The sequence below is a fragment of the Juglans microcarpa x Juglans regia genome, chromosome 8D (assembly GCF_004785595.1).
Source record: "Juglans microcarpa x Juglans regia isolate MS1-56 chromosome 8D, Jm3101_v1.0, whole genome shotgun sequence".
Lineage (NCBI taxonomy): Eukaryota > Viridiplantae > Streptophyta > Magnoliopsida > Fagales > Juglandaceae > Juglans > Juglans microcarpa x Juglans regia.
This window is the reverse complement of record NC_054608.1, coordinates 4388762-4415513: the sequence shown is the minus strand read 5'-3', so window position 1 is coordinate 4415513 and position 26752 is coordinate 4388762. Positions and strand designations below refer to the sequence as shown.

At 36.1% G+C, this 26752-nt stretch overlaps 2 protein-coding genes across 4 annotated transcripts; both read right to left on the bottom strand.

The window, feature by feature from the left end:
- Window positions 1-3955: 3955 nt before the first annotated feature.
- LOC121243344 (probable beta-1,3-galactosyltransferase 12) lies at window positions 3956-10171 on the bottom strand. Of its 3 annotated transcripts, none has more exons than XM_041141455.1 (8): window positions 9587-10170; window positions 8380-8532; window positions 8206-8288; window positions 8029-8128; window positions 7788-7901; window positions 6562-6704; window positions 4288-4385; window positions 3956-4247 (listed from the first exon to the last, which is right to left on the bottom strand). In XM_041141455.1, the coding sequence occupies exons 1-7, from the start codon at window positions 9997-9999 to the stop codon at window positions 4297-4299; spliced, it is 1095 nt and encodes a 364-aa protein (XP_040997389.1). In that variant the 5' UTR covers window positions 10000-10170; the 3' UTR covers window positions 3956-4247; window positions 4288-4296. The 3 variants fall into 3 exon arrangements, with proteins under 3 accessions (XP_040997389.1, XP_040997390.1, XP_040997391.1); XM_041141456.1 differs by having other exon boundaries at window positions 3956-4250; window positions 4291-4385; XM_041141457.1 differs by lacking the exons at window positions 3956-4247; window positions 4288-4385 and having other exon boundaries at window positions 6673-6711; window positions 9587-10171.
- Window positions 10172-10956: 785 nt separating this feature from the next.
- LOC121243343 (zinc transporter 4, chloroplastic-like) lies at window positions 10957-13290 on the bottom strand. Its single transcript, XM_041141454.1, is given in 5 exon segments — window positions 10957-11774; window positions 11873-12178; window positions 12181-12590; window positions 12862-12919; window positions 13007-13290. Coding segments are annotated over 5 exon segments (1245 nt in total). The 5' UTR covers window positions 13022-13290; the 3' UTR covers window positions 10957-11318.
- Window positions 13291-26752: the final 13462 nt, after the last annotated feature.

Here is a 26752-nt window from a genome sequence, read left to right as displayed (position 1 = left end):
GACTTCAATTTGTTCGTTGGGGGAGGGTTCGAAGCTTTGGCTTCACCCACCTCCCTCCCTCACCAGCCTCAGTTTCTATTTATGTCTGTTTTTTATTTATTTTTTTTTTAGCTTTTACTCGTTTGCATCAAAACTAATTGATCTGTTACTTTTTGGTGAGCAAAGTCCGACACGCGCTCCTCTATCAGCCTCCCCAAGCTACGATCTTCAAGATGGCAGAAGAAATGTCCATTTGAGTGGTGTGTAAACCTCACACACGGTCTATGCCATGCGTGAGTTTCACGCGCCGCAGTGCCTGAGGGAAGGTTCATGCTACCACGTGCAGCAGTGGTGGCCCCTCGCCGACAATTCGTCTTAGTTCCTGGTCGCTTTCCTATGTTTTCACTTTCCTTAACTAAGAATCGAGTGAAAGTGGATGGAGTTTCTTCTAGTCAGTCCAGACCAACACTTTATAGCACACAACCTTTTCCTGCGGCTACTAGCTGCAGCTTTATAGTCTGTTCAAAAGATTATTTAAAAATCGTCACCAAACAGTCTCCCCTTGTAGGAAATGGGTGGGAGCCATTTATTTGGCTCCAAAACTCGCTTTTTCTTTTTTCTTTTTTTGTGTTGTAGTATGTTGGTTTTAGAAAAACTATAGGAGACTCTCACCCCAAACTTGTATCTTGTAATCGTTAGTTTATCTATAAATATCTTATTAAAAAAAAATCTCACTAGAGATATTTAAAGAATTTTTTGCTAAAACATGAGCCACATTATTAGCCTCTCTTTTAACCTGATGAACTAACCAGTGATCAAAACCCAAAAGTTTTTGTTTCACATCATTGCTAAGCATTCTTTTGCCATTCTAAAAAACTTCAAATTTTCTAATGGCTTAGATCACTTGAAGAGCATCTCGCTCGAGCATGATGTTCCTTAGTCCAAGCTCATTACCAAATATTGTTACGTGAAGAGTACCAAAAGTTTATGCTAGCAGGGCTTGGTCAAAAAAGAGATTTCGACTCGTTTTCATTGTGGTCAGTACTCTTCCCTTTTGAGTATTTTATCAACTGTCGCATCCCAATTTATCTTTATGACATTCTTTTGGATGAGTTTTCCAACTCTAGTTCTGATTTGTGGTTGTCTATGTATTACTAGAATTATCGAGATGCATTGCCTTTAAGTTGATCAGTACAATTTGTTTTGATTGCTGCATCACAATATTTGGATGGATATATAAGTTCTGTTTTGAAAACAAAATCATTCATATATTCTCTGCCATAATCTTCTTGCAACTACTTCTATCTCTTTCAGTTGTTCATTCTCAAACAAGTCACCCTTGGTTTCTAAATTTTCTATGAAAGTCTTCTATATGATTATGCTATTCCCGTATTTTCTTTAATCATTGACCCCAAGCATCTTTTGCTACAATACATCCTCAAAGAACATGTTCAACAGATTTTTCCTACTCTAAACAAATGGGACAATTTGGATTTTCTACTACATTCTTCTTAAAGAGGTTCAAATATGTAGGAAATGCTTCAAGACATGCTCTCCATAAGAAAACTATAATTAATTAATTTAAAAGTTTGGAACACTTATATTTAATTTATTATAATTAATATATTTAAATAATTCCATTTCCATGTTATTAATAGAATTAAAAATAAGGTAGAATTAAAATTAACAACTTTTCTGTACGATAGTGATTAGCGATGATAAATTATCAATTTTATTATGAATTTTGCTACTTATCATCTAACCCACCGCACACCACACTTTTTTTATTGGTTTTATTTATACTAATGAGTTCTTCTACTCATCATTCCTACATTACATATTTATTAAGAGAAAAAAAAATCATATGTGATGTTTGGTGTAGGAATGATGAGTATTTTTTTATTATTATTATATACTATGTGTATTATCATTATTTTGTCCCTCACTTAATCAATGGTTAGAGGAAAAAATTTCGCAAAAAGATTTTGTTTAACAAAAATTAAATAAATATCAGCAATCCAATAAGAATCTAGATCATGTCGTCTTTGTAAGTTTGTATGGCGAAGATTATTCATTAATGCTTAAAAAGTAGGTTTGGCATGATTTGCCAAAAACTAATATTCAAATTAATTACCAATTCCAAATATTGGTGCAATTAGTTTCGTTTGGACGCAAATAGTATCTTAAATCGTTTATAAATAGTAGTAAAATAATTTATAATAGTAATGAATTATTTATTCACAAATTATTTGTGAATAATAGTGAAGAACAGTCGTGTTTGTGTGTAGGTCATGATCGTGTCATGTCAAGTCAGGAGCATTTAACTATATACGTCAACCTGAACTCAACTCATTAAGCTAAATGGGTTAGATATTTAAATACTAACTCAAATCATTTCATGTAAATGTACGCATAACCTATTTGATCTTATTAACATAATTTTACATAAAAGTGAAAATCTATATTTATTAGTAACCAAAATATCTAAAATAATAATAAGACTACTTATAAACAAAAATTATCATTATCTTTTAAATTTTAAACTATAATAAAATTAATATTACAAATCCCGCAATAAAAAATGAGTATGAGTCCTAAATTACAATTCCAAAATAAAAACATAAGTATATTAAAAAATTCTAATATTACAACCCAGCAATAATAAAATTGTGATTTGAAATAAAGTTTCAACGGGTTATTATGGGTATATTTCGTGTTAAGCGGGTTAACTATTTATTAATCGTTTATTAATCATGTCTAAATGGATCAACCATGATATAATGACTCAATCATTTATATCAAATGCAAATTTGTTAATTTTGTATCGTGTTCGTGTTAGGTTCACAAATTGTGTTACATATACGGGTCGTGTTACATATTTTCACTCCTATCATAATATAAGTCCGGGTCATGTTATATATTGTCACTCTTACCATGATATAAGTCCATAATATATAAGAGAAGTGCTAGATTCACAAAAAGGTACTTATAAAAAAAAGATTTCGCATGAAAAAAGTCTCAAAGAGTAAATTTACAAATTGACATTACTTCATGTGATATGTTAGATATAACTTACAATAAAAGTAACTTTATAATCTAAAGTACTACATCAAATCACATCAGTTTATAAATTTACTTTGTAACTAAATATTTCTCAATATATAATAATGTTTATGAAAAATATGAAACTCGGAAATATAAATATATATATATATATATATATATATATATATATATATGAAGCTTTCATGCTGTGTTTCTCTCTCATTTAATTGCAAAAAAATATTTAAGAACCGAATAATTATTAGAGATCTAGATTTTTTTTTTTTTTTTGGGGGGGGTTTTCTTTAACATACCCTTATTCTTTAAAAGATGCAAATCATATTAGTCACCGTAGAATGAGATTTCCCTTGATTCTCTTGAAAATGACATTTAAAATTTTTCGAAATCATTAGAATAAGACGAAAGACAAAATATACAGTCGATCCCCCATTACACACCTGATTGAATAAATAAGTAGATCACATATATATGGCTCCTTGCTTTGGAACCACACACGAGAAGATTTCCATAGTCACCAGGCTAAGAAAAATTATTTCTAGATAACATATATGAAGAAGAATAGTGCTACGTATGAGACCTGTGAGTCACTCCTTAATGCATGCAAGTTAGAAGTTGCTATTGCTAGATCAGATTTGTGGTGATAAAATAGATACTGTCAAATACATATATAGCTGAATGCAATAAAACGTGTGTCAACCACAATGCCAGTGATTTTCAAGATCATCACGATTTTGGTTTTTCAAGCTGGAGAACCATGTCATTTGAGCTAAATGACAATGTCTTTAATGGAAATGGGGCCCCGTTTCTTAGTGATGTTGAGACTCCTATTTGTCCCCTTTTAACACTCTTAATTCTACTCTTCTATGGCTATGTACAGACAAAAATAGTTTATACTTATCCAACAGAACTAACATACAGAACAAAAAGCCAATCTTTCCCAGATCACGATTGCTCCACAGAAATTACAGTATTTAGCAAAGGTTTTAACTTCTTACTCCCCGATGAAACCAGCCGACAGGTAACGACAGTTTCGATAATCACTTATACCATAAAACCTTTCACACTAGTTTAAACTATCACTCTATATTCACCATATAGTAGCGTTCATGTCTTTTTAATCCTCCCAGGAAAGAAGAAATCCCAGTTATACGAGCTGATCTTCCTCTGTTTTCAGCATGTATGTTGAGTGTAATTCAGGGCAAGACCCGCGGGGGGGGGTGGTGTGTGTGTGTGTGGTTGGGGAGGGGAGGGGTACTACCTGTCATCAGGAGGCAAGGTTGGACTTTTGGAGCACATACTCATCTTGTGAAGCTCCTTCAGCCGTCTAGCTGGGTTGCATAAACCTGACAAGTTTCAATAGTTTTCATATTATAGAGCATGCTACAGAAAAGCACCTCTTGATTTCAGTACGGTATTCACTGAGTTCACGACAATACATAGGCAATCGCTCATCGTGGTAAAACAAGAAAAAGTAAATATCATCTATGCAAAAGTGTTAACAACCACATTATGTTAAACAATTGCATTTTCTGCACTAGCTGAGGTCAAAACCCTCAAGGATTATTACACGGTTCGACAACTAAATTCAGAATGAGAGAAATTCTGAGGAAGGAAGTATTTAAGAGGAAATGAAACTCAGATTAACAACTCCTCTTTCAAGGCAGATAAAAATATTAACGAACTTCCTTATCTGTATAATTACAGTACACTATCAGTTCTTTCCACGGTCAAGGCCAGAGTGTCACTACATAGCATGGACGTTAAAAAAGAACAGCTCAGAACAATTACATCTCGCTTGACAAGAAAATGCCTTCACTTAAAATCTAAGAAATAACATTCTTTCATATCATGTCATAAATTTATCTCATGGTACTTATAGAAAAGAACCAATGGCACAAGGCTTTAAAAAAATAGAATTATGAAGGCCTGGGTTGGGAGAAATTTGTTGTCAAGTTGCGCAGATTCACTGATCTTTTTTCTCGCAATCACGGAGATGGGTCATTGGGGAAAAGCCAAAAGAATTTATCTGCTCATGAGAACAACAATATGGGCCTGAAACAAAAAGACCCGAGCACAACCACAGTGGTGAGGCGATCATATGCAGACGCTCTAAATACGAGCCCTGCTTTGGTGACTCAGTTTGCTAATAGGGGCAAAAAAGAAAGCAGTGAAAAGGGTCTGCAGACTCTACATATTGCACATGGACATATTCCAAGTCAGAAGGGGTCCAACTTGGATGGTTTGGGTCTTCCCAATGGCATGCACTGTACATTAAAAGAGATGCAAAACCAGCTTGCTTAGTTGAAGGCAGCGGTTGCTATGTTATCAGCAAAACTTGGAAGGGCTAGGTATGCTAATAGGTGGTAATGGTACTGTAAGGCCCAATAAGGGCGGGCTTGGCGTGTTAAGTGATGGGCCAAATGCTATAAAATTGGATAAAGGAAACAAGAAAGTTGGGTTTAGCCCAATTTCAATATTTGGACCCAGGCGAGTGTGGTGAGTCAAAAGGAGAAGCGGGTCATCTTCATTCAAAGTGGGTTCTACACTGGGTATTGGCGTGGAGACGGCCGAAACGGACTGCCCCTCACCAAGGGTGACTTGGAAAAGTTTGCCGACAAGTGGCACAGTCAATGCTATCTTCGTCGAATCGACACCACCCACGACGGACCTAAGGTATTGCCGAGTTTTTGGGGAGTTTCCGCTAACCCCAAACTTCAAATGGTGACCATGGTTCCACCATCCATGTTGGAGGGAACCAGTTCCTTGGTCCCTCTTCAAGCATCTTGTGGGTCGACACATAGCTTTGGCCAAGGTGGTGACATCATCAATGGTGCTGTGGAGGAGATGAGAGTTTTAGGAACTGGCGTGGAGGAAGGGATGGGGCTGTCATTGGTGGCTTGCGAGGAGGGATTTATAGGGCCTGGCCTACTGTTTGGAGTGGAGTCTGCAGAAGATGTTGTCCCCCTGATATCTCTCCCACCGATTAACAATATAGCTGATTCATCATCGGAATGGGTCTTGAACAAGGTAAATGAGATACAACAGTGTGTAGGGATTACCCACGAAGGATTTGAGGACCAATTCACAGCACTACTCACTGCAATAGAGGCGGGTCAAGTAATTGGCGCAAAATCAAGATCTAAGAAGACCAGAGAATTAAAGTGTCTTGCTTGGGCAATCAACTATGATGCTAGGGGAGGTAGTTCAAGACGAGGGAGGACCAGAGGGAAGACAGAACCAATTGTATATTTTTAGTAGGCCCGTTCAGAATTTACAAGTACTGAGGAGTGTGTTGGGGAATTTACAGCGGCTTGGTGTATGGGCAAAACCTGGTTTGGTGGGATAGGCATTGGTGCACTGGTGGTGGTTTGGGGCAGGCGCGTCTTTGGGCTTGGGCTAGGGCTTTGTTAGGTTCATTTTCCTAGATGGGCTTAATGTTCCTTGTATCTATTTCTGCCCCCAACTAGGTGTTTTCTCTTGTATACAATCCAGTGTACTTGGAAAAAAAAAGGGGATTACCTGAACATTTTGGGATGTCCCACACGGCAATAGATGTAGGTGTGCATCGAGGGTCACATATTGCCCGGTTATCTTCATGATGCACGTTCATAGCAAGCATCCATGACCCAATTGTGACATCTTCATTGCTAAACATCCTCAAACTGAAGGCTAGAAATTAAATCCAGTGAGCAGAAATATAGCCATAGGAAACATTACAGTTTAAAAGGATTTTCTATATGACATTTCTGTGGCATTAATAACGCAAACAAATAAATTTTCCCAAGAAATAGAGAAAAAAATATTTGATCGTGATAGGATGAATGATGCCATTGGTATATGGCTTCTATTAATTTATTTAGTATACATGTTGGTAATTTACAGGTTCAAACCCTTTTTTATAAGTAATTTCATGAAGAGGGAAGTAGGCGAAAGAAACCATCCCCTAAAGGCAATAGCAAGCTTAGACACTTGCAATAAAAAAGTCTGTAAAACCAATAAAGGAAACAGAGAAAGGAAAGGCTGCTCAGCATGAGAGGAATAATGCTTCTGAGGTAAGAGAACTCAATGAGATGCATATGAGGCTTGCTTAAGGTGACAGCATGTGATAACACAAACCAGCAAAATTCTTGAATTAGATGAAAGAACGAGTCTCTCCCCTTTTTTTTCCTTTAGAAGGTTTACTTTCTCATCTTGCCAAGTCAAAAATGTAAGAACCCATGTAGCTCACAGAAGATTGTAAAATATAGTAAATCTAGAGAATCAGAAATCACAAAAGAATTCAAACCAAATACATAGAAGAGTTAATTACATTTCAAATATTTATAACCACTTAGACCAAAGCGTATAAATATCAGTCAACACAATGTTGGGCATCAACGCAAACTTTTCTCAAATGTGGCATAATGATCCAGCTTTTGGATTTGAAAGGTTTACTTAGGTTTGAACTAAAATTGATTTGTATATCAAGATCGTCAATTTGAGCCATCTTTTATCCCTGTATTTCTTTCAAAGAAGCAAAAAATCTGTTTTGAGGGACCAAGAAGTTTGTACAGATGCATGACAAGCAAGGCCAGCAATTACTAGATGCAATAGGATTTGTGGGTGAAAAAAAAAACTGCAAAGGCAAGCAGTTAATTGATTTTCAAGACAATGTATTTAAAGGAAAATATAAATGTAAAACCATAATCTAATGACTGGCCAAAAGAAATAACATAAAGAGAAATACAGAGACAAAGTTTATGAACCTATTATTTCTGGCAGTTGTTAGTGAAGCTACCACCTCTGCAGAAAGGACATATATAGGACCATAAGCATGCAAAAAGTATTCAGATCCAATCAGATGTCCCGATTTCTCATACCTGAAAGTTTTGGGTTCATCAATCCTCCAAAAAAGGGGGAAACTTTGAAAGGCACATATTTGACAAAAAGTAAATAACCACTCACAAAGCAAAAGAACGGTTGATAATACTTTGGTAAACCACATACCATTTCATTTTAGGGTCAGTGATCACTGGTCCTTTCTTCATACATCCAATGTAAGTCAGTGAATGGGTTCGGTCCTTTGCTAGAAGAGTTGCTAGTCGATCTGACAAATTATGGGAACACCATTATACAGCAATCCACAGGACTATTATTAAAGCATCTATATGCACTTCAATGTACCAGGACGTAAATAAATGTCATCATCAGCTTTGACGTAATAATCAGCGTCAAAAAGTTCAAAGGCTGCTTTGAAAAATGCCAACCTACAAAGCAGGGGCAAAGGAAATAAAACATAAGGTGCCAAGAACATCCAGTTATCAACATAAAAAATTAGTACAAATAGAGAGCTCTTACGATTTGTATGGAAGCTTTAAATATTCTTCCTCAAGATCAATAAACATGAAATCCTTGTACTTCTCCACCTCTTCATGAAGCTCTACCATCTTTTTAAAATTTTTGGATCGGCCAATTACAAACCTAAAAGCTAAACCAGTGGCTTGTTCCAACCTACAAGAGATGGAAAGAAAAGTGACTAAAATTTGTGATGAGTAAAACAAGGAAAGAAAATAGAAGAGTTATAGTGAGGTACAATAGAAAAAGGCAAACATCCTGTGCCCAATAAGCAAGTGTCGAGGAAGCATTTCCATTGACACCATATCATAAATTTAATGTCCCTCCATAGACACAAATTATTTTTTCTGAACATGCCTCCATAATAAGTTGTTAATTAATGCCTGAAATGCACTGCCAGAACTCTGACAGCATATATCTTGCAAACGAGAAACTAGCATCACTCAACGTGGAAAAAGGTTTACCTATTAGAAACATGCTTTGTTGAAAACCAAAGTCTACCAATTACAAACACCAAGTACGATATAAAATTTAAAATGATGAGGCTACTCGAGTCTTAAAATTTTTTCAGACTTGCTTGGGTACATTCTTGTAATGGAAAGTAAATTAGGCAAAGAGAGAGTAGAGTGTCCAACTGGAGATGGATAATAGCTCTGCCCATATCATAAATGATGAGCTTGGCGCTTATTTCAAAAAGGCGCAGTGAAGCTGCCAACTCAAAAACTAGAAAGAAGGCTCTCATACGATGTTGGATTTCCCTATATCTCACTAAAAGAGCACCACGTTTAAGATTTGCCATGATCTTGGTCCGACACAAATGAATTTCCACAAAATACTCCCCATACCTTAGCCAAATAAGTAAATGTATCATGATGATCAAGACGTATAGGATTCTCAGTTGGGTTGCAGGTATTCAGCAGCTAAGTCTAAGATTGAAATTTTGAATCTTTAGTTAATAACATCTACTCCACTATGTTCTCAGAACAGAAATAGTGAGGTACAACTGAACATTCCCAAACGTCACCGCTACTCATGCAATTTACTTAACTGCAACCCAGTCGAAGATTCAAATTGACGAGCAATTATCATATGCAAATCCCATCATTGATTTAAAGACAGTTACCACCAAGACAAACCATCATAAACTACATTCCAAAACAGCAACAAAAAAACCATCGATTGAGCTGATGAAATTAACAAGGTCAGATACCTAAAAAGCCCATCGGGATCAGAGGGAAACCAAGTGCTCCGAAGAGCAGCCCGGCGATCAACGGAGCCGAAAACGGTCTGAATTCCAACGAACCCAAGATGCTTAGGCCGCTCCACCAAGGCACCATGATCTCCGAGCTTGCGAGAGCTGGAGTAGAATGCCCGAAAGGTGTCTTCGGATCGGCCGCATCGGAAGCTAGGCACGGGTATGGGACGGCGGAGAGAGTAGACGGCGAAGATGGTGGCGGAGAGGCCAAAGAGGAAGCAGAGGAGTGAAAAGACGAGAATGGGGAGTGGGAAGCGAGAGGTGGGAGGGGCAGAACTGGGTTTTAGGGGCTTGAGAAGTTTGGAAGAGTAGGAGCCGGAGGTTGGGAGAGAAGAGGAAGAGCGGTTAGTGTGAGAGAAGAGTGGCATTTATCGTGAATTTTCGTGTTACGAATGGGATCAGACTTCGGAGTCTCTGAGCTTCGTTACACACATTTCTCGGGCTCCGATCGGAATGTCTGAGTTCTCTCTGTCTGTCGGAGCGTTGCTCCTCGTACCTTGTTTGGTCTCTTTCAATTCTCTTCTTCCCCGTGTCCCGTGCAAGAAAGACTTGTATTTTACCTTAAGAAAATTTATTTTTGGAAATTAAAATACTTTCGTACTAATTTGTAAGTTGAATAATTTAGGTTTCAATGTTGAATTGAATTGAGTTAAATTTTTTTATGAATAATAGTGAATTGAAATGGTGAAACAAATTTTATAGAACATACCTAAAATAAGTTTAGATGTATTTGGTGTTAAGATTAATTTAGATATATTTATAAAAAATTAAAAAAAATTATAGATCTCGCATATAAAGAGGTATTGAGTTGAAAAAGATTGTAGGTCTCACGTGTAAAAAGATTTTGAGTTGAGATGAGTTTAGTGATTTAAGAATTGAGTGTTTGAATGTTAGATTCACCTTAAAATTAGATTATTCAACTCCCAAACAGAGCCTTAGTCCTCATTATGTAAATTAACACGTTAAGATGATTAATTTTATAATAAATAATTAATTTTAAAATATAAACATGCAAAATTCATATCCTTCTATATTTATAGAAATAACTTTAGTAATGACACGAATTTTATGATAAAGATATGAATACCATATGGAGATGATTGCTGTTAACACTTCTCTTTCTTTCTTTCTTTCTTTTTTCCTTATAATTTGTCATTAAATTTCTCTTTGGTTGTTTCTTGACACATTAATATACATTTAATTCTTCCACTTTACAAGCAAAATAATTTGTCCTTGAACAACATCTGATCTTAAAGAGAAATACAACCCATTGAATTAGATCATGAGCTATGTCATAAGAGTTTTGCTTCCAGATGTGTAAAAAATAAGACTTACAAATAGATTTTCTCAATTAATAAAACAAAACACATACAGTAAATGAAGAACTCCTCTACTGTAGATGAATTTCAGTCTTGCCAAACATAGACTCCTCTACTGTAGATGAACTGCACTCCTTGCCAAACATGCACTTAACAACTCTGCATGTTGGACATTTGAGTAAGAAATGCTGCATCCTTTATTTCCCAGACATAAATTTCATTCTTTTGTTTTCCACCTTCCCTCTCCCTCTAAAGGGACCAACAAGAAAGACTTCTTTTATGCCATAGCCCCAAAGACATTCTAATGCAACAAGGCAAAAAAAGAACGAAAAAAAAAAGCTGGAAGCTTGAACGGTTGCATTCACAATTTAGGCCCAGATTGCCAGAAAAGACATCAATCCAGCCCCAAGGAAGAGCATAAAATAAGACACTACTTGCAATCTAAAGTTGCAGCTCATCCTCTTACTCAGAAAATCAGCAGCAATCAGATCCACTAAAGCCATATATACCAAAATTCCAGCAGACATGGAATCCAAAATGCCTTCAGTAACCAGGGCACCTGCACTGTTCGCGTTGTAGACTGAAGCGATGGCGATCCCGATGCCGATACCGGCCGGAGTTGTTATGGCAAAGAAGCCAGCCATCAGTGTTACTGATAGATTGTTGAACTGGGCTTGGGAGATGCAGCCTCCAAGCGCAAATCCTTCGAAGAACTGATGGAAGGATAATGCTGCAATCAAGGGTCTGATTGTGCAGGGGCTCTGGGATACTCCCAGCGAGAGTCCGATAATAACCGAATGTGAAACGATCCCAAGTTCTAAAATCTGCAGAGAAAAGGTCAGAAGATGTTAAACAAAGGCATCATTAAGAACATTAATTATCACCCAAACAAAAATCAAGCCAGGACAGAGAGGAAAATCACCTGGGAAACGACAACGTGGCGAACGCCACCATCTTCTTCCCCATCAGCATCTTCAAACCCGTGAGAATGGCCGTGTCCGTGAGAGCTATCCCTCCGGTGCCCGTCGCAAGCATCCTGGCCATGGGGGTGACTATGTCTGTGGTGTGCCGCGTGCGCATGCATCCCAACAATGTGCATCCCACCGCCTTCCTCTTCCCCAAATACTTTCCCATTATACTCCTTGACCTCCCCCGCCGGCGAAATACCCGACTCCAGCCCCGCGTCGGCGGAACCGACCCGGACTATCTCCTCAGTCCCCGGGCCAGTCCCTGTTTCCGCTCGTAATACTGGGTTCCCACGAAGTCAACAAGGAGGGTGAGGAGCGAGGCTGTCATGGCAAAGAAGCCAGCGAACGGGAACTTGGACCACGGATACTCGGGCAGGCACGGGTCGGAAAGGGCCTTTGATCCGCCCGAAAGCATGTGGACGAACCCTGTGGCAAGAATGACGCCGGCGGCGAAGGACTTGGCGGTGACGAAAAGGTTGCTGTCGGTGCGGAGAAAGCGGCTGTTCTTTCCGACGAGTGGGATCGCAATTCCTACGACTCCGGCCATGAGGATCGACGCGATGGCGATGAATTTCAGGACAAGCGCCTCTGTTTCGTCTCGGCAGGTCTCTAACTCGGTTCCTCCACAACTCGTATTGGCCATGGGTTCCAATATTGTCTGGAAGATTGAATCTTTTATCGGTCCAAGAAAACAAAAGATTGCCCAGATTTTAGAAAGAGAACCAATTCCAGCTAATTATGGATAAGAACTGTTTGGTTGACGGGAAAACGTAAAAAAAAAAAAAATAGAACTTGGCCGCCGGGACAAATGGGAAATCTTCAGGGATGTACATGAATAACAAGTAACAAGAGCTGAATTCTAAACAGTTTAACGACAAAGTTTACAGGCCGCTTAAGCTAAATTCGATCAATTTGGCCCAATCGAGCTCAATCATGAAAGTACCTGAGAAAGTCCGCGCTTTTGTTCCGAGACCTTCAAGGCAAAGCAACGCCCAGAGATCCTGAAAAACAACAATCGTCATTGATCAAAAAGGAAAAAAAAACACACACACAACAAAAAAAATAAAAAGGATTCTCGAAGAACGAACCTCAATGAATAACATGGGAAGAGGCTAGAAATTTGGGACAGGGTATTGGAGAAAAACACTCTTATATAGGATGAATTCTGGGAATTTAAAAACGGAACAAAAGAAGATTTGGGAGACGAATTCTGTCCTAGGATTGGTGGAGAATAATCGTTGCTGAAACCACCGTACCATATGCGATCCGGCATAGAGTTCCGTGTGGAATATCGATGGGGTTATAAGGGAGAGAGAGAGAGGTAGGCTTTTGGGGCAATTGACTCTGAGTGTCGACATATTTTGAAGAAAGAGAGGGGCGGCAAGGGAAGTTCAGGGTTTGGGCTTGCGACTTTTTGGACGAGAATGAGCATGAGAGTGTCGACACTCTTTCCTCTATTATACCATGATTCTCTCCCCTTGTAGAGTCATCTTGTATTAACTATTCAGGGTTTACTTTTCCTTTGTTTGTTCCCCTTTTTGTTTCAGTAATTGCGTTTTTAAGTTTTTGGACGCCAAGTAATTAATGCCCCCTTTTGAATGATATGTTTCTTTCCTCTTAAAAGTTGTTAATATTTTTTTTTCCTTTTAAGGGAAAGTAATTTTATTGATCATTTCTATTTCTTGTAAAGCAAGGAATAAACGAAGGACATTTCTCCATATTAATAATTACATCCTTAACACTTAATCTACTTTCCACTTGTGATGTCATAATACTCAAACCTCCAAAATGGAAGTTCTTGAGTTCAACCCACCTCTCCGACTCAAAAAAAACATGGTCTACTTTCCACCTGTGATAGTTCCTCAATTTCTCCTTGGCTTCATTTGGTGTACTTTCCACCTGTGATAGCTCCTCAGTTTCTCATTAGTTTCATTCATAATCATCACAGCACTAGTTCAAGATTCCTCTATATTTGTAATAGCCCTTACTACTTGAAGAGAATTACCCTCTAGTATCACATCTCTCAGACCCAACTCCAGTCCAAAAACTATAACTTGTAGAGCCCCAAAGGATTCAGCTACTAGAGGGTCTCGGAAAAACTTCTTGTTCATCCTCAGTGTAGCTATTACCTTGCATTCCCAATCTCAAGCAATAATGCCTATACCAATCTTGCATTGAGCCTGTCAACTGCAACATCTCAATTAAGTTTATAAGCATTCATAGGAGGATCTCATCTATGTACTGTGCTACTTGCTGAAACAATGTTGCTGGATTGCTTGTTTTGTAAAACTTTTAAACTCTGTAAAGTGTCCTGTGATAACTTCACCACAATGTTGGGATGAGTAAATTCAGCTTTCCAAATATCTCTTGCTGCAACACAATCCCAGAGTGCATGAGCTATTGTTTCTGCTTCCTCAGTACATATATGACATTTTGAATGCTCCACCTGTGAGATCCCTATTTTTATAGGTTTCTAATTATTTATTTAATTATGTTATTGTGTTATTTTATTTATGTTATTTTTAAGTGTATTATTTTATTGTTAATTATTTTGGTATGTTGGGTTTTTAATTTCCTTATTATTATTTATTTTATATATGTGTTAGTATTTTTTTTGTGTAATTTTATTGTAGTGATTATTTATTGTGGGCTGTGTGTGAGTGTTTGTTTTTGGGCTTAGTGTTGTGTGAAGCCCGAAGCCCAACTCAGCCTTATGTGTGTGTGTGTGATTGAGCCGAAGCCCAGCCCAGCAGGGCCCAGCCCTTGCGGCCCGTGAGAACCCAGCTCCCATTTATCAATACGGCTTCGTTTTGGAGGATAACCACTAGGGCTTCATCTCTTTCTCCCTTGCGCCGTGCTCCTTCTTCTTCCTTTCTTCTAGTTTCTTCTACAGTCTTCTTCTTCTTCCTTCCTCCACGCAGCTGCTGCCGACGCCATCCGAGCCTTTGTTCTGCAATTCAGCCGCAAGCCGCCACCTCCACCTTGCCTCTTCCTCTCCATGTCGTTCGATGGAGGCTCCGAAGCCTTGCTGTCAAGCCATGGCTTCACACGGCCACCACCACCTTCCATCTCGAGCTTCCATGGTTTCTCCGTGTCCATTCTTCCGTCTGCTGTCAACCCGCACTGCCACGCACGGTTTGCTGCCGTTTTTGTTCTTCTTCCGCCCGTGTAACACGCGGCTCCTCCCACCGCTATACTTGGCCTATAAATAGGCCACGGGTTGTTCGATTAAAATCTTTCGAGTTCATCATCTTCCTCTCTTGTCTTAGCCATCTTCTATTCTTGTTGATTTGTGTATTGTTCTGTGAATTTTTTTGGTGAAACCGTGAGCTTGTGTAGCTTTGTCGAGCTCTGTTTTCTTCTATAATTGTGTAATTTCAAACGGGTTTTTGGTGAAATTTTTGGTAATTGCCGTGTGCCGCCGTTGAGCCGCCACCTTGAGCAACGCCCTTTCGAGTGATCTTTCAGAAATACCCATCTTTGTGTGTATGTAATTTCTCAATTTTTAATAATAAAGTTGTTGTAATTATATTTTGTAAACTGTCATTTTGTTGTAACTGTTGATTGTAATGATCTGTTGGAATTGGGCCATAGGCCGTTAAAGCGTTTGGTTGTAACTGTTGAAATTTTTGGAATTGGGCCTTGGGCCGGTGTGGAGGATGGGGTATGACATGTATTGTGGAAATAGTGAAATTGTAAATAAATGATTAATTTTATAAATGAATTATATATTCCTATTAAATGATTGAACTGTATATTTATGGTTTGATTAAAATGTGATGTGATGTTACGTGGTCTGTTGCATTGATTATTGAATATGTGGGTGCGTGTGTAACACGACCCCAAGTCGAGATGGGGTATTATCTCGGTGGAGCTCCTCTGGTCACTCGGGAGTGTAACAGACTGACGTGATATCCCCTGAGTTGTCGCAGGGCGACGACGGGAACGGACGAGACGGTAACGCTCTCGTACCGATTCCGTGACCTTTTGGCTGGCGAGGTTAGGGGATGCTTAGCCATGTACGCGCTGGGCAAGGAACTGGGAATCACTCGTTACGAAGTCTCATACACGGACGTTACCCGTGATGTGACGAAAAGAGCTAGGGTGTGCGGACGGTCCGTAGGGGAGACCGTGGTGCATGCGTAATTTCATAATAAATATGATTAGGACCAAAAATGGGATTTTTGGTGTAAGTATAAAAATGGTATTTTTGGAAAAAAATGAATGTGGGTTGTTATTCTGTCCGTATGGGAACGCGTGTTTATATAAATGTGTTTTAAATCTATTGGATGTTATTTTGGTTAATTACTTGCTGAGATGTCATAATCTCATTGTGGTGTTTTACCCTACGGTTCCATTTTATGGTGCCGTAGAGTTTAACGCAGAGCCCGAGTATGAACCTGAAGGACTGACTCTGCTAGAAGCTTAAGTCGCTGATATGTTGTTCAGCGTTTTGGGACTTGTTTCCATTATATTATTTATTTTCTTTAAATTATCTGTCGGAAGACTGTAAAATTCTTGTAAAGTTATTTTATTATTTTTTGTACAATTCTGGTACTTATAAAGAAAAACCCTTTTATTCTCTCCGTTGCGAATCTTATGTTGTACATTTATTATATGTTGTACAGACTTTGAGCACTGGTCGTTGGGGTGCGTGATCCGTGTGGTCATCATCCCGGTATCACGAACTCCACAAAAATAACACGTGGGGGTCGAGGGCGCCACACCACCACTTTCTTCTTTAATGGATTAGCTTGAGTAGGAAGAGCTTCAAGACAAGCTCTCCACATGAAAACTTTATCTGCCAGTGGGACTTTCAAATTCCATATCAGTTGCCATACTCTCTGGTTACCATAACTGCAATAAGTCTGGACCTTTGAAGCCAATTGTATTTCCTTGTGCAAGTGATAAGCTCTCTTGACAGTGAATTGACCATTAGAGGAGCCTTTCCATATAAGCTTATCAAAACTGTGACCAAGGCTAATAGGAATTTGCACAATCAAATCAACTTCCTCCTTTGAAAAAATGTTGTCAATCAAATCTCTTCTCCATGTGCTAGCATCATGATCAATAAGTTCTTCAACCTTGGCACTACTCTCGAGGATCTGAATAGAGCTTTGGAATTTTTAGGGTGTTAGCTTGGGGATCCATTTATCTTTCCATATGCATGCTTGATTTCCTGTACCTATTCTCCATATAGTACTTGCTTCAATTAAATGCCTTGCTGCAACAATGCTTCTCCAAATAAATGAAGGTCTACTGCCCAACCTTGCATGAAAGAAAGATTCCTCCTGTAAATACTTGGCCTTTAAGACTTGTGATGATAAAGAATGAGGGTTCCGAATTAAGCTCCAATCTTGTTTAGCAAGCATTGCAAGGTTAAAGCTCTCCAAATCTCTAAACCTCATTCCTCTTATTGATTTGGCTTTACCCATAGTGTTTCATGCAACCCAGTGTATCTTCTTTTCATTTTCTTGTTGTCCCCACCAATAATTCTGCATAACTCTATTGATGCTCCTGAAAAAGCTACTCGGAAGTATGAAAACACTCATGTTGTAAGTGAGGAGAGCTTGCTCAACTCCTTTAAGAAATATTTTCTTGCCTGCTTGGGAGAGAGTTTTTACGTTCACTGCTTAGCCTCAGCCTTACTCTTCCCACCATAGCAGGCAATTCAAGGCATTTTTCATAAGGCATTATTGATCCAATACCAGCCATGCTCAATATAATGTCTTGAACCTCTCAAGTAGTGTTCTTGTTGAACTAAATTGAAGTCTTCTCCATATTCGACCTCTGCCCATAGGCCTTTTCATAAACACTAAGAATACTTATCAACCTGCTTCATTCAATAGAGTTGGCTTTACAAAATAGTAAGCTATCATCTGCAAAGAGTAAATGATTAATGTGAATTTTACCTCTAGCAATAAGAACACCAGTGATGAGCCCTTCTTGTTCAACCTTCCTAAGTAAAGAGCTCAAAGGTTCTGCACATATGAGAAAAAGATAAAGTGGCAGAGGATCACCTTGCCTAATCCCCCTTGTTGACTTAAAAGGACATTATGGAACACCATTTATCAGGATATCATAGGAAGCAGATTCTACACACATCATAACAACCTCAATCCATCTTTCCTCACAACCCAGCTTTCTCATCATAGCTCTAAGAAAACTCCATTCAATTCGATTATATGCCTTGCTCATATCAAGTTTCAAGGCCATATACCCAAAATTCCCTAAAAGCTTACAGTTCATGGTATGCATAGCTGGAATAAATGATATTATCTGATATTAGTCTGCATGTTATAAATGTTGACTAAGTGGGGGATATGATACTAGGCAACACTTTCTTCATTCTATTAGCTAACATCTTGGAAATCAATTTATAAATGACATTAAAAAGAGAAATTGGTCTAAAATCAGAAACTTTGACAAGAGATTTCTTCTTAGGAATAAGAGCAGTATGAGTATCATTTACATCATTCGCCAAGCCATTTGAGTTAAGCACATACAAACAGCATCATTAACCTCCTTTCCTATTGTGCTCCAGTGCCGTTGATAAAATACTGTTTTCAACTTAAATTTGAGTGTTTATTTAACGCAGAATGGAATATCTAAATCACATAATTATATTCTAAAATAATTAGTCAATGATATAATTGAATCATTATTAAAACATAATTTTGTTATGGACACCGAGTGTCCAAGAATAGCATCTCAACTAATTTTGGGAGTACACATGCTCTCGAAATGAGTTTTCTGCAAATGCAACTTTGGTAATTCAAGGGAAAATTCCCTAGTCTGATGGCCCTTAGAAATTGTTTAGACCCAAGAGGATTCAAACTTTAAACCTTGGAGGGAGCATACCACAAACACCAAGGCATTTACCACTTGAGCTAACTCATAGGAGCTAGCCCCATTAAAATATTATAAAAAATAAGAGTTTCTCATTTCTAAGTAATGTATGATCTCATACATCACCCACCCTTATCACTTATCAAAATAGGGTATCGCAGTCTCTAAGTGACATAAAGACTGACATATACAATAAATACTATAATATTTATTAATTGAGTAATGTTGCAAATCATATTGTCATCTCACTTTTATAACTGATATAATTGAGAATCATGAAAATGTAGTATTTATGCACTTATCTTTTAAATAGATAATTATTTAAGATGCACAAGTGTGATTGACGATAAAAAGAATTTAGGATGAAAAATGATTTTTCTCAAAGTCTTAAACAACGATAGGCTTTAAGACTTTATTGATAAAGATTGACACGGACACGTTTATTTTTAAAACTCTTCTCAACTCATTTTATTTCAATATTATAACTTTCATTTGTCTTTCGTGTCTCGAGGTAGCCAATTTAGCATGAGAGTGTCGACACTCTTTCCTACCATACCATGATTCTGTCATTTTGTAGGGTCATCATTTATTACTTTTCCTTTGTTTGTTCCGTTTCTGTTTCAGTAACTGCGTTCTTAAGTTTTTGGACGCCAAGTAATTAATTAATGCGCCCTTTGAATGGTATATATGTTTCTTTCCTCTTACGTGCGTTTTGGATAATAAATTGAGGTGAGAAGGATTGATATTAAAATTAAAAGTTAAATAAAATATTATTAAAATATTATTTTTTATATTATTATTATTTTAATTTTTGAAAAAATTAAATTATTTATTATATTTTGTGTAGAAAATTGAGTAAATTGTAATGATGAAATGAAATGAAACACTTTCACAATTCAAATTGGACTTAAAGTTGTTAATGTTTTAGGCGAGATTTGGATATAAAAATATTTTATCTCATCTTATCTAAACAAAATTTTTAAATTTTCACACAAAATATAATAATCATTTCAATTTTTTCTAATATAAAAAAATAATAATATTAAAAATAATATTCTAGCGATACTTTATTTAATTTTCAACTTTTATTTCAACTCATCTTATCAAAACTCATTATCCAAACCTCAAGCTTAAGTTTTTAATCTTTCTAGCTTAAATTTTGAGTGTCTATTTAATGCAAAATAGAATATCGTCCAAATCATATGACTTATATTCTAAAATAATTAGTCAATGAAACAATTGAATATTTATTAAAATATTATTTTTTATGGGTACCGGGTGTTCAAGAATATTGTCTCGACTAATCTTCGGGATACACAGACTCTCGGAATGAGTTTTTCGTAAATGCAACTTGGGTAATTTAAGGAAAAAATTTTCTAGTCCAATGGCTCCTAGAGATTGTTTGAGGATTCAAACTTTGGACCTTGGAGGGAACATACGACATACACCAAGGCATTTACCACTTGGGCCAACCCATAGGAGTTAGCCCCCTATTAAAATATTATAAAAAGTAAGAATTTTCCATTTCCAAGTAATGTAAGATCTCACACACCATCTGTCCTTAGAATGAGATATCATAGTCTCTAGGTGATAAAAAGATTGACATATACAATAAGTACTACAATATTTATTAATTGAGTAACATTATAAATCACACTGTCATCTCACTTTCATAATCTCATTACGTAGAATTGGCACTTTTTTAGATCATCTTTTATTCTTTTAAAAATAAATTTAAAGATTGATCGGCAATTCATCTCATCAAAGTGGGATGAAAGTATTGTTTATAAAAATTTTCATATTGATATCCATATAAATAACTTGCATAATATTAAATTAATAATAAATATTATACGGCTGATTTTATATGTATATTCATTTCTATTTCATACGGCTGTATTTGGTTGTAAAATTTAACTGAGTTCAGTCTAATTTTAAACTGAATTTAACATTCAAACACCTAACTTTCAAATTACTAAACTCAAAATCTCTTTACTCGTGGGATCCACAATCTTTTTCAACTTAACACATCTTTATACGTGAGACTCATAATATTTTTTAACTTCCCATAAAAAGTATTAAACTCATCTTAACATCCAAACGCACTTTAAACTCAGTTTAAATAGGCCTCACATAACTCTTTTCACTACTTAACTCACTATTATTTATAAAGAATTGAGGTAAGCTCAACTAGGGCTGGCTCAATAGATTTTGAGGCCTAAGGCAATAAGTTAAAACGGGCATTTTTCTTATATTAAATTAATTAGGTTATATCTAAATATATTTTTATTTAAAAATTATTTTTCTTACTTTTTGAGATGCAAAATTGCTAATTAAATTTTTATATTCAAGTTCTTCTAATATCTCATTCTCAATTGATAGTATTACTAGTCTATTTAATCTTTTCTGCAATATTGTTGATCTTAGATAAGATTTTATTAATTTTAATTTTGAAAAACTTCTTTCTACAGAAGCAACACTAATAAGTATTGTCAATAAAATTATGTAAGCGATATATGCATTTGGAAAAGAATAAAATCTTTTTATATAATTTAATATATCAATAGGAGTGCTTTCTACTTCTAGTAGAATTTCTTTTAAAACTTTTAGTTCAGAAAATTAGCAGATATCATTAGAGTTTTCTATTAGACATATTTTTTGGTAAAATCAAATTTTCTATTCTTTTTTTTTTCTATTAGACATATTTTCTAGTAGAAAAGAATAATATCTACTATATAAAATCTTACTATGCTTATAAATATTCTAGAATAAAATAAATATTAACATAAAATAATAGAACCTGATTTAGCAAATGAGATTCACTTTTATATAATAAATGACCTTTCTTTTTATGTAAAATTGTTAATATGTACAATAAAATAAAATATTTTAATGTTAATATCCAAAATCAAAAAATAAATTACAGACTAGAAGAAGTGGAAGAGAAAGAAATAAAGTTTGAAAAATAGTCATAAATTATTCCAAAATCAAGGAATAGGTGGCCATGGGCCATGGGCCATGTGAATTGCGAAAGCTATGGTCGATCAAGTCCTGAAGAAAGAAGACAAAAAACAAGCAAGGGACAAGGATATTCTAGAATCTAAACAAGTCATTCACGGAATCACGTTTTATTGCCACAAACCTTCAGTGCTTCATTGTATATATAAAAAACGAAAACTTCACTTATAGAGAAATTGCAGTTCAGAGCCTCAGATTAATCACTTTACTTACCTTCGTCACCAAAACACAGAGAGCTGCAGCAGCTACTCAACATCTGTCATCTGTCGGTGCGATCGGAGATAAGGGAGAGGTTGCTAGTGCCAAATATCAAAATACGAGCAAGATGGATGCAAGAGAGATTAGAGAATATAGAGTAGAGTACAAAAGTGATGAAATAAGATTTGTCGATTTCATATATAAAATGAGAGTTTTTGACATGTTCTGTTGAATTTTTTTAGACTTTGTAGAGATAGATTGGAAACATTGAATTTACATTTATTATTGTGACTTTTGGCTTTCTAAGGAAAGTTGCACAGTCTGTAATTAAATAAAAATTTATATATTTGTTTTTTATAATTGTTAGTGATTGTTTTTAACCGTAGAGTTGAGAATTGATTTTTTTAATTTTTAATGTTAACGTCTCTTTGTTTAGTTTAGATAATTTATTTTTTTTAAAATTTTTTTATTTAATTATTTTTTTAATATTTTCTAAGACCTTCTTCCACTGTAGGGCTTTACGCAACTATTAGACCTGAACTCAACGTCCAAACACAGCCTTAAATTTGGATAACAACTCGAACGGATGTTTTTGATGTTTTAAAACTATGTACTTTTTTCCAACTACTCTTCACCACCAAACTCTTCTATTTGTTCCCCTTTTAAGAGGACTTCTCAACAAGTTGGCATCCACTGCAATTTTATCTGAAGCGTAAAACTTCCAACCTGAGAGTATGAGTGCAAGTCCAAGAGAGAGACCCCACCACGAGCTTCAGGCAAGCTATTGGGACAGCTACTCACCTGCTCGAAGATTTCTGGAGCCCACACTCTCCCTTTCTTGCAAATTGGAGCTGGGAATTGTTGCAGGCATATGAGGTTCACGTGCTGCAATAAAAATACTTGAGCCTCCAAACACCACATGCAAGTATATGGCTAGATCCCTCAACTCTAGATCTGCCTTACTCAGCCTTAGCTCTATTTCATCCTGTATGTATGATTCTATTTCATTCATTCTAGGTGCTGAACCATCTACTCTTCCTGCACTCCTAGCTGCATGAGGCATTCTGCTTACCCTGCCCTGCCCTACATTCCTCACTAGGGATGATATAAGGTCCATCCTTGGCTAGTTCCTTTGTGTGTGGCAATAACTCCTACCTTCTAGTCCTTGCTAGCTTGCTAATTTAGGTAGTTCCTGGTCTCGGGGCACGAATGCTCTCACAATAGTCTGCAAGTTCAGACTTTGGAGCACCCACTCCTTCACTGAAGTAGCTGAAAGTTTGTGCAGTAGTTAGTGTTATCTAATCCTCCCGAGTGGGACTTAGGGGGGTAACGATCCTAGAAAGCACGGACTAAGTGTCTCTATTGGTCATAGTTCCTCAAACTACATTCGGATAGTTCACTAGTTGGATTATATCTATATGAAAACTACTATTTTAAAAGTAATGTTAGATATAGTTCTAGAATGTACAAATCTCGACACTTTCTTTAAAAAAAATAAGGTTCGCTAATAAAAAATAATTTTTTTTCATATAAATCTCATGTCTACCAAATTTTTTTATTCTAAATAAAATGTGCAGAACTTGCACACCGTTCTATATAAATCATTTTTCCTATTTTAATAGTCCTCTTGACATGGGCCTAGAATCAAATTTTTGGAGACGTTATCTCTTTTATTTTATCACTATGCATTGCGTTTAACATAAGGAGGTTTTTGCTGAAGTTTCTCACTCCTTCCTCCTATATTTAATTTATAGGTCAATGCAATTCTTGATTAAAAATCCATAGATATCTTGAAAATATGTCCTCTCTCCTCATTTCATAACATGGTTTTGAACCGACTCTTATGGGGAATAATGAAGTTTCATAACGTGTTTCTGCATATGTTTGACTTTGGAATGGGTTCCCATGTCTTCCCATATTTGTTTATGAAGATGTCGTGTGTTTCATCCTCTTGTGGGGGCGGCCTTCTCGCCTTCCAAATTTTGCTGATGTATTGGGAGATTTTCTTATGAAAAGATTCTGTTTAAGTCTCGTTCACTTTCGTAAATATTTTTATTTCATCTCATCTAATCATTACAATATTATCAAATTTTTACACAAAATATAATAAACAATTCAATTTTTTCAAATCTTAAAATAAAAATAATATTAAATTAATATATTTTAATAATATTTTATTCAACTTTTATCTCAACTTATTTTATCTTATCACAAAACTTTTCCAATCCGATTAATGATTTATTTTTAGGTTTTACTGACAGCTAATAGTTACTTCCAAGTTCCAAGTACTTAAATCAATAGTTTAAATAGCACTACAAAAGTGGGGGCATTCCCCACCATACATCATTTTGTAATAGAATCCATTCTCATTTAGTACATTAATTAGCAATAACGAATGAATAATGTTAAATACAGTCTTAAAATATGTAAGTTATGCGCATTCACTTTAAAAAAATGTGAGACCACCATTAAAAAAAATAATCTTTCATGTGGATTCTATATTTATCAAGTTTTTTCAGAAAAAAGTATGATCGGCTTACATACTATAGGATTGCAATATCATTGACCATCCAATTGAGATTCTCTCTAATTATCTGGTCGAATTAGATGATTCAATATACACACAATATTAATTCTCTAGTGTACAAAAGAAAAGAGTTTTCAGAACCAAGAGCATCTAGTCCTCACATGATGTGTTTGTTTCTTTTCAAAATTGGACCCTTTTCAGATAGGTGACTAGAAAAGATACCTGTGAGGGACTAGTGCGAGGGACTGACTACTTGGGCACACCAAAACCACTTTTGAATATGATATGACATGTTATACTGTGCACTGGAATTAGGTTGGAGTTGGAGAGGGGATTGAATTCAGTCAGATGCCTCAAAAGGGTCCTAAAATAGACAATAAATAGTAGTGGGGAAATAATATATCAATTGAGAATATAACCCATTTTCCTCTTTAACCCAAAGTGGATCCCAAGGGACATTTATTCACATATGATTTGGTTTGTGCTTACATATACTTGGATGAAATGTGAGGTTGTACTTCAAAAAAAAAAAAAATGCCCTTGAAAGATGGAGAAAACCCACTTTTATAAGTTCTATAAAAGTTGTAGATTCTAGTTTTTATGATTGACTACATTACAGAGATGAGATTCACGCCTGATACTTTTGTTTGGGAACACAAGTATTTTAAAGTATTTTTTAGATATTTTCAAACATTACTAAAATATAAAACACTTTTTAATTTTAAATTTTTAACTTTTTTATCTAATCGTTTTAACTTTTTTAAACTTTCAAACAAAACACGAAAAAATAATTTAATTTTTTCAAATTTCAAAATAAAAATTATATTAAAAATTTATATTCAAATAATATTTTAACTTTATAATACTTTTTTTTTTCAACTTTTTCTCTCTTATATCCTAAAAATCAATAAACATCTTAATTTAAACAATGTCACTACCATTCTAAAAATGTTTTAAGGGCTCCCCTTATACTTGTATATATGAGTGGTAGAATTGGATAAAAAATTTGTAGAGATTAGTGTTGTAAAGGAGTTTTTCCTCCTATCGGCCCTTAAGGCAAGCTCACGAGAGACCACTGGGGAAGTAAGTTAGAGAGTCTGGCCAAACCCAACCAAGCCCAACGATCCTCCTCTAAAATGAGTTAGTGGGTCTCTACAGAGTACTCGGCCCACGAGCAAAACCTACCCACGAAGCAACCCAGGCGTAGGGAAAGTGGACAGTAGGGGCAGATGGGATTCGTCACCCTTACACCACCCCGATGACACCCTACCCTAAGGAACCAGCCCAAACAGTTAGGCTGGAAATATGGAGAATCCTTAATCTTCTGAAAGTAAACATGAAGAGGCTTAACAAATCGCTGAGTAAAGTGAGTTAGAGAGCTATACCACATTAATGATGCCATTCCCTGAGCTCCACGCCGCATTAATGACGTCGCCTCAAAAGTCATGCCGTGTTAAAGAATTTTGACTAAACAAACAGTGGAGAGGACATAAGCTTTTCAAAATCAAAGATGAGTTGTCCCCACCAGAAACTTGGTATAAAAGTTGATTCCCAAGTAAGAAGAACTCTCTTTGATTCCTCTAAATTTACGCACGAATTATTAAGGAGGTATACTGATTTTAGCATTAGAAACTCCTCGACCACCCCAAGGCCTTCTACTCTTTGTGTTTTTTTAAGTGTGCAGATGAAAAATTCAAGACCTGAGTTGATAGAACTCGGCCCAAAAACATATGAAATACGACGTTAACAATAATGATTATGCTGTAATAACCCTAGATCCCACCTTCAATCTTTTTAAATCTTTTGATATTTTATAGGTTACATTACTATTTACAATTCAGAAAAAGAAAAAAAAAAAAAAAAAAAACTATCTTTTAGATGAAACGCTGCGTTTTATCTTCTGCTGCCATTCCAACTTCCAAGCCTTGTCCACTTTTTTCAAATCCAACTACGACGGCCTTGGATTTATTTACTCACACCGACCCTTCTCTTTTGTTCCCTTCCCATAGACCCATCACTCACCAACACGTTTTCCTCGTGATCCTGAAAAATCTTAAGAATATTCCACAAACACCCGCGAATAACCAGATGGGAAAAAATCCATTCTGCACCCAAAAAATAAAAATGCTTTTTTTTTAAAAAAAAAACACCATAAAAATGCTTAATATATAAATTATATGATGGACAATCTATAAAATAAAAATTTCATGAATAAAAAACAGCAAATATTTGAATAAAATAA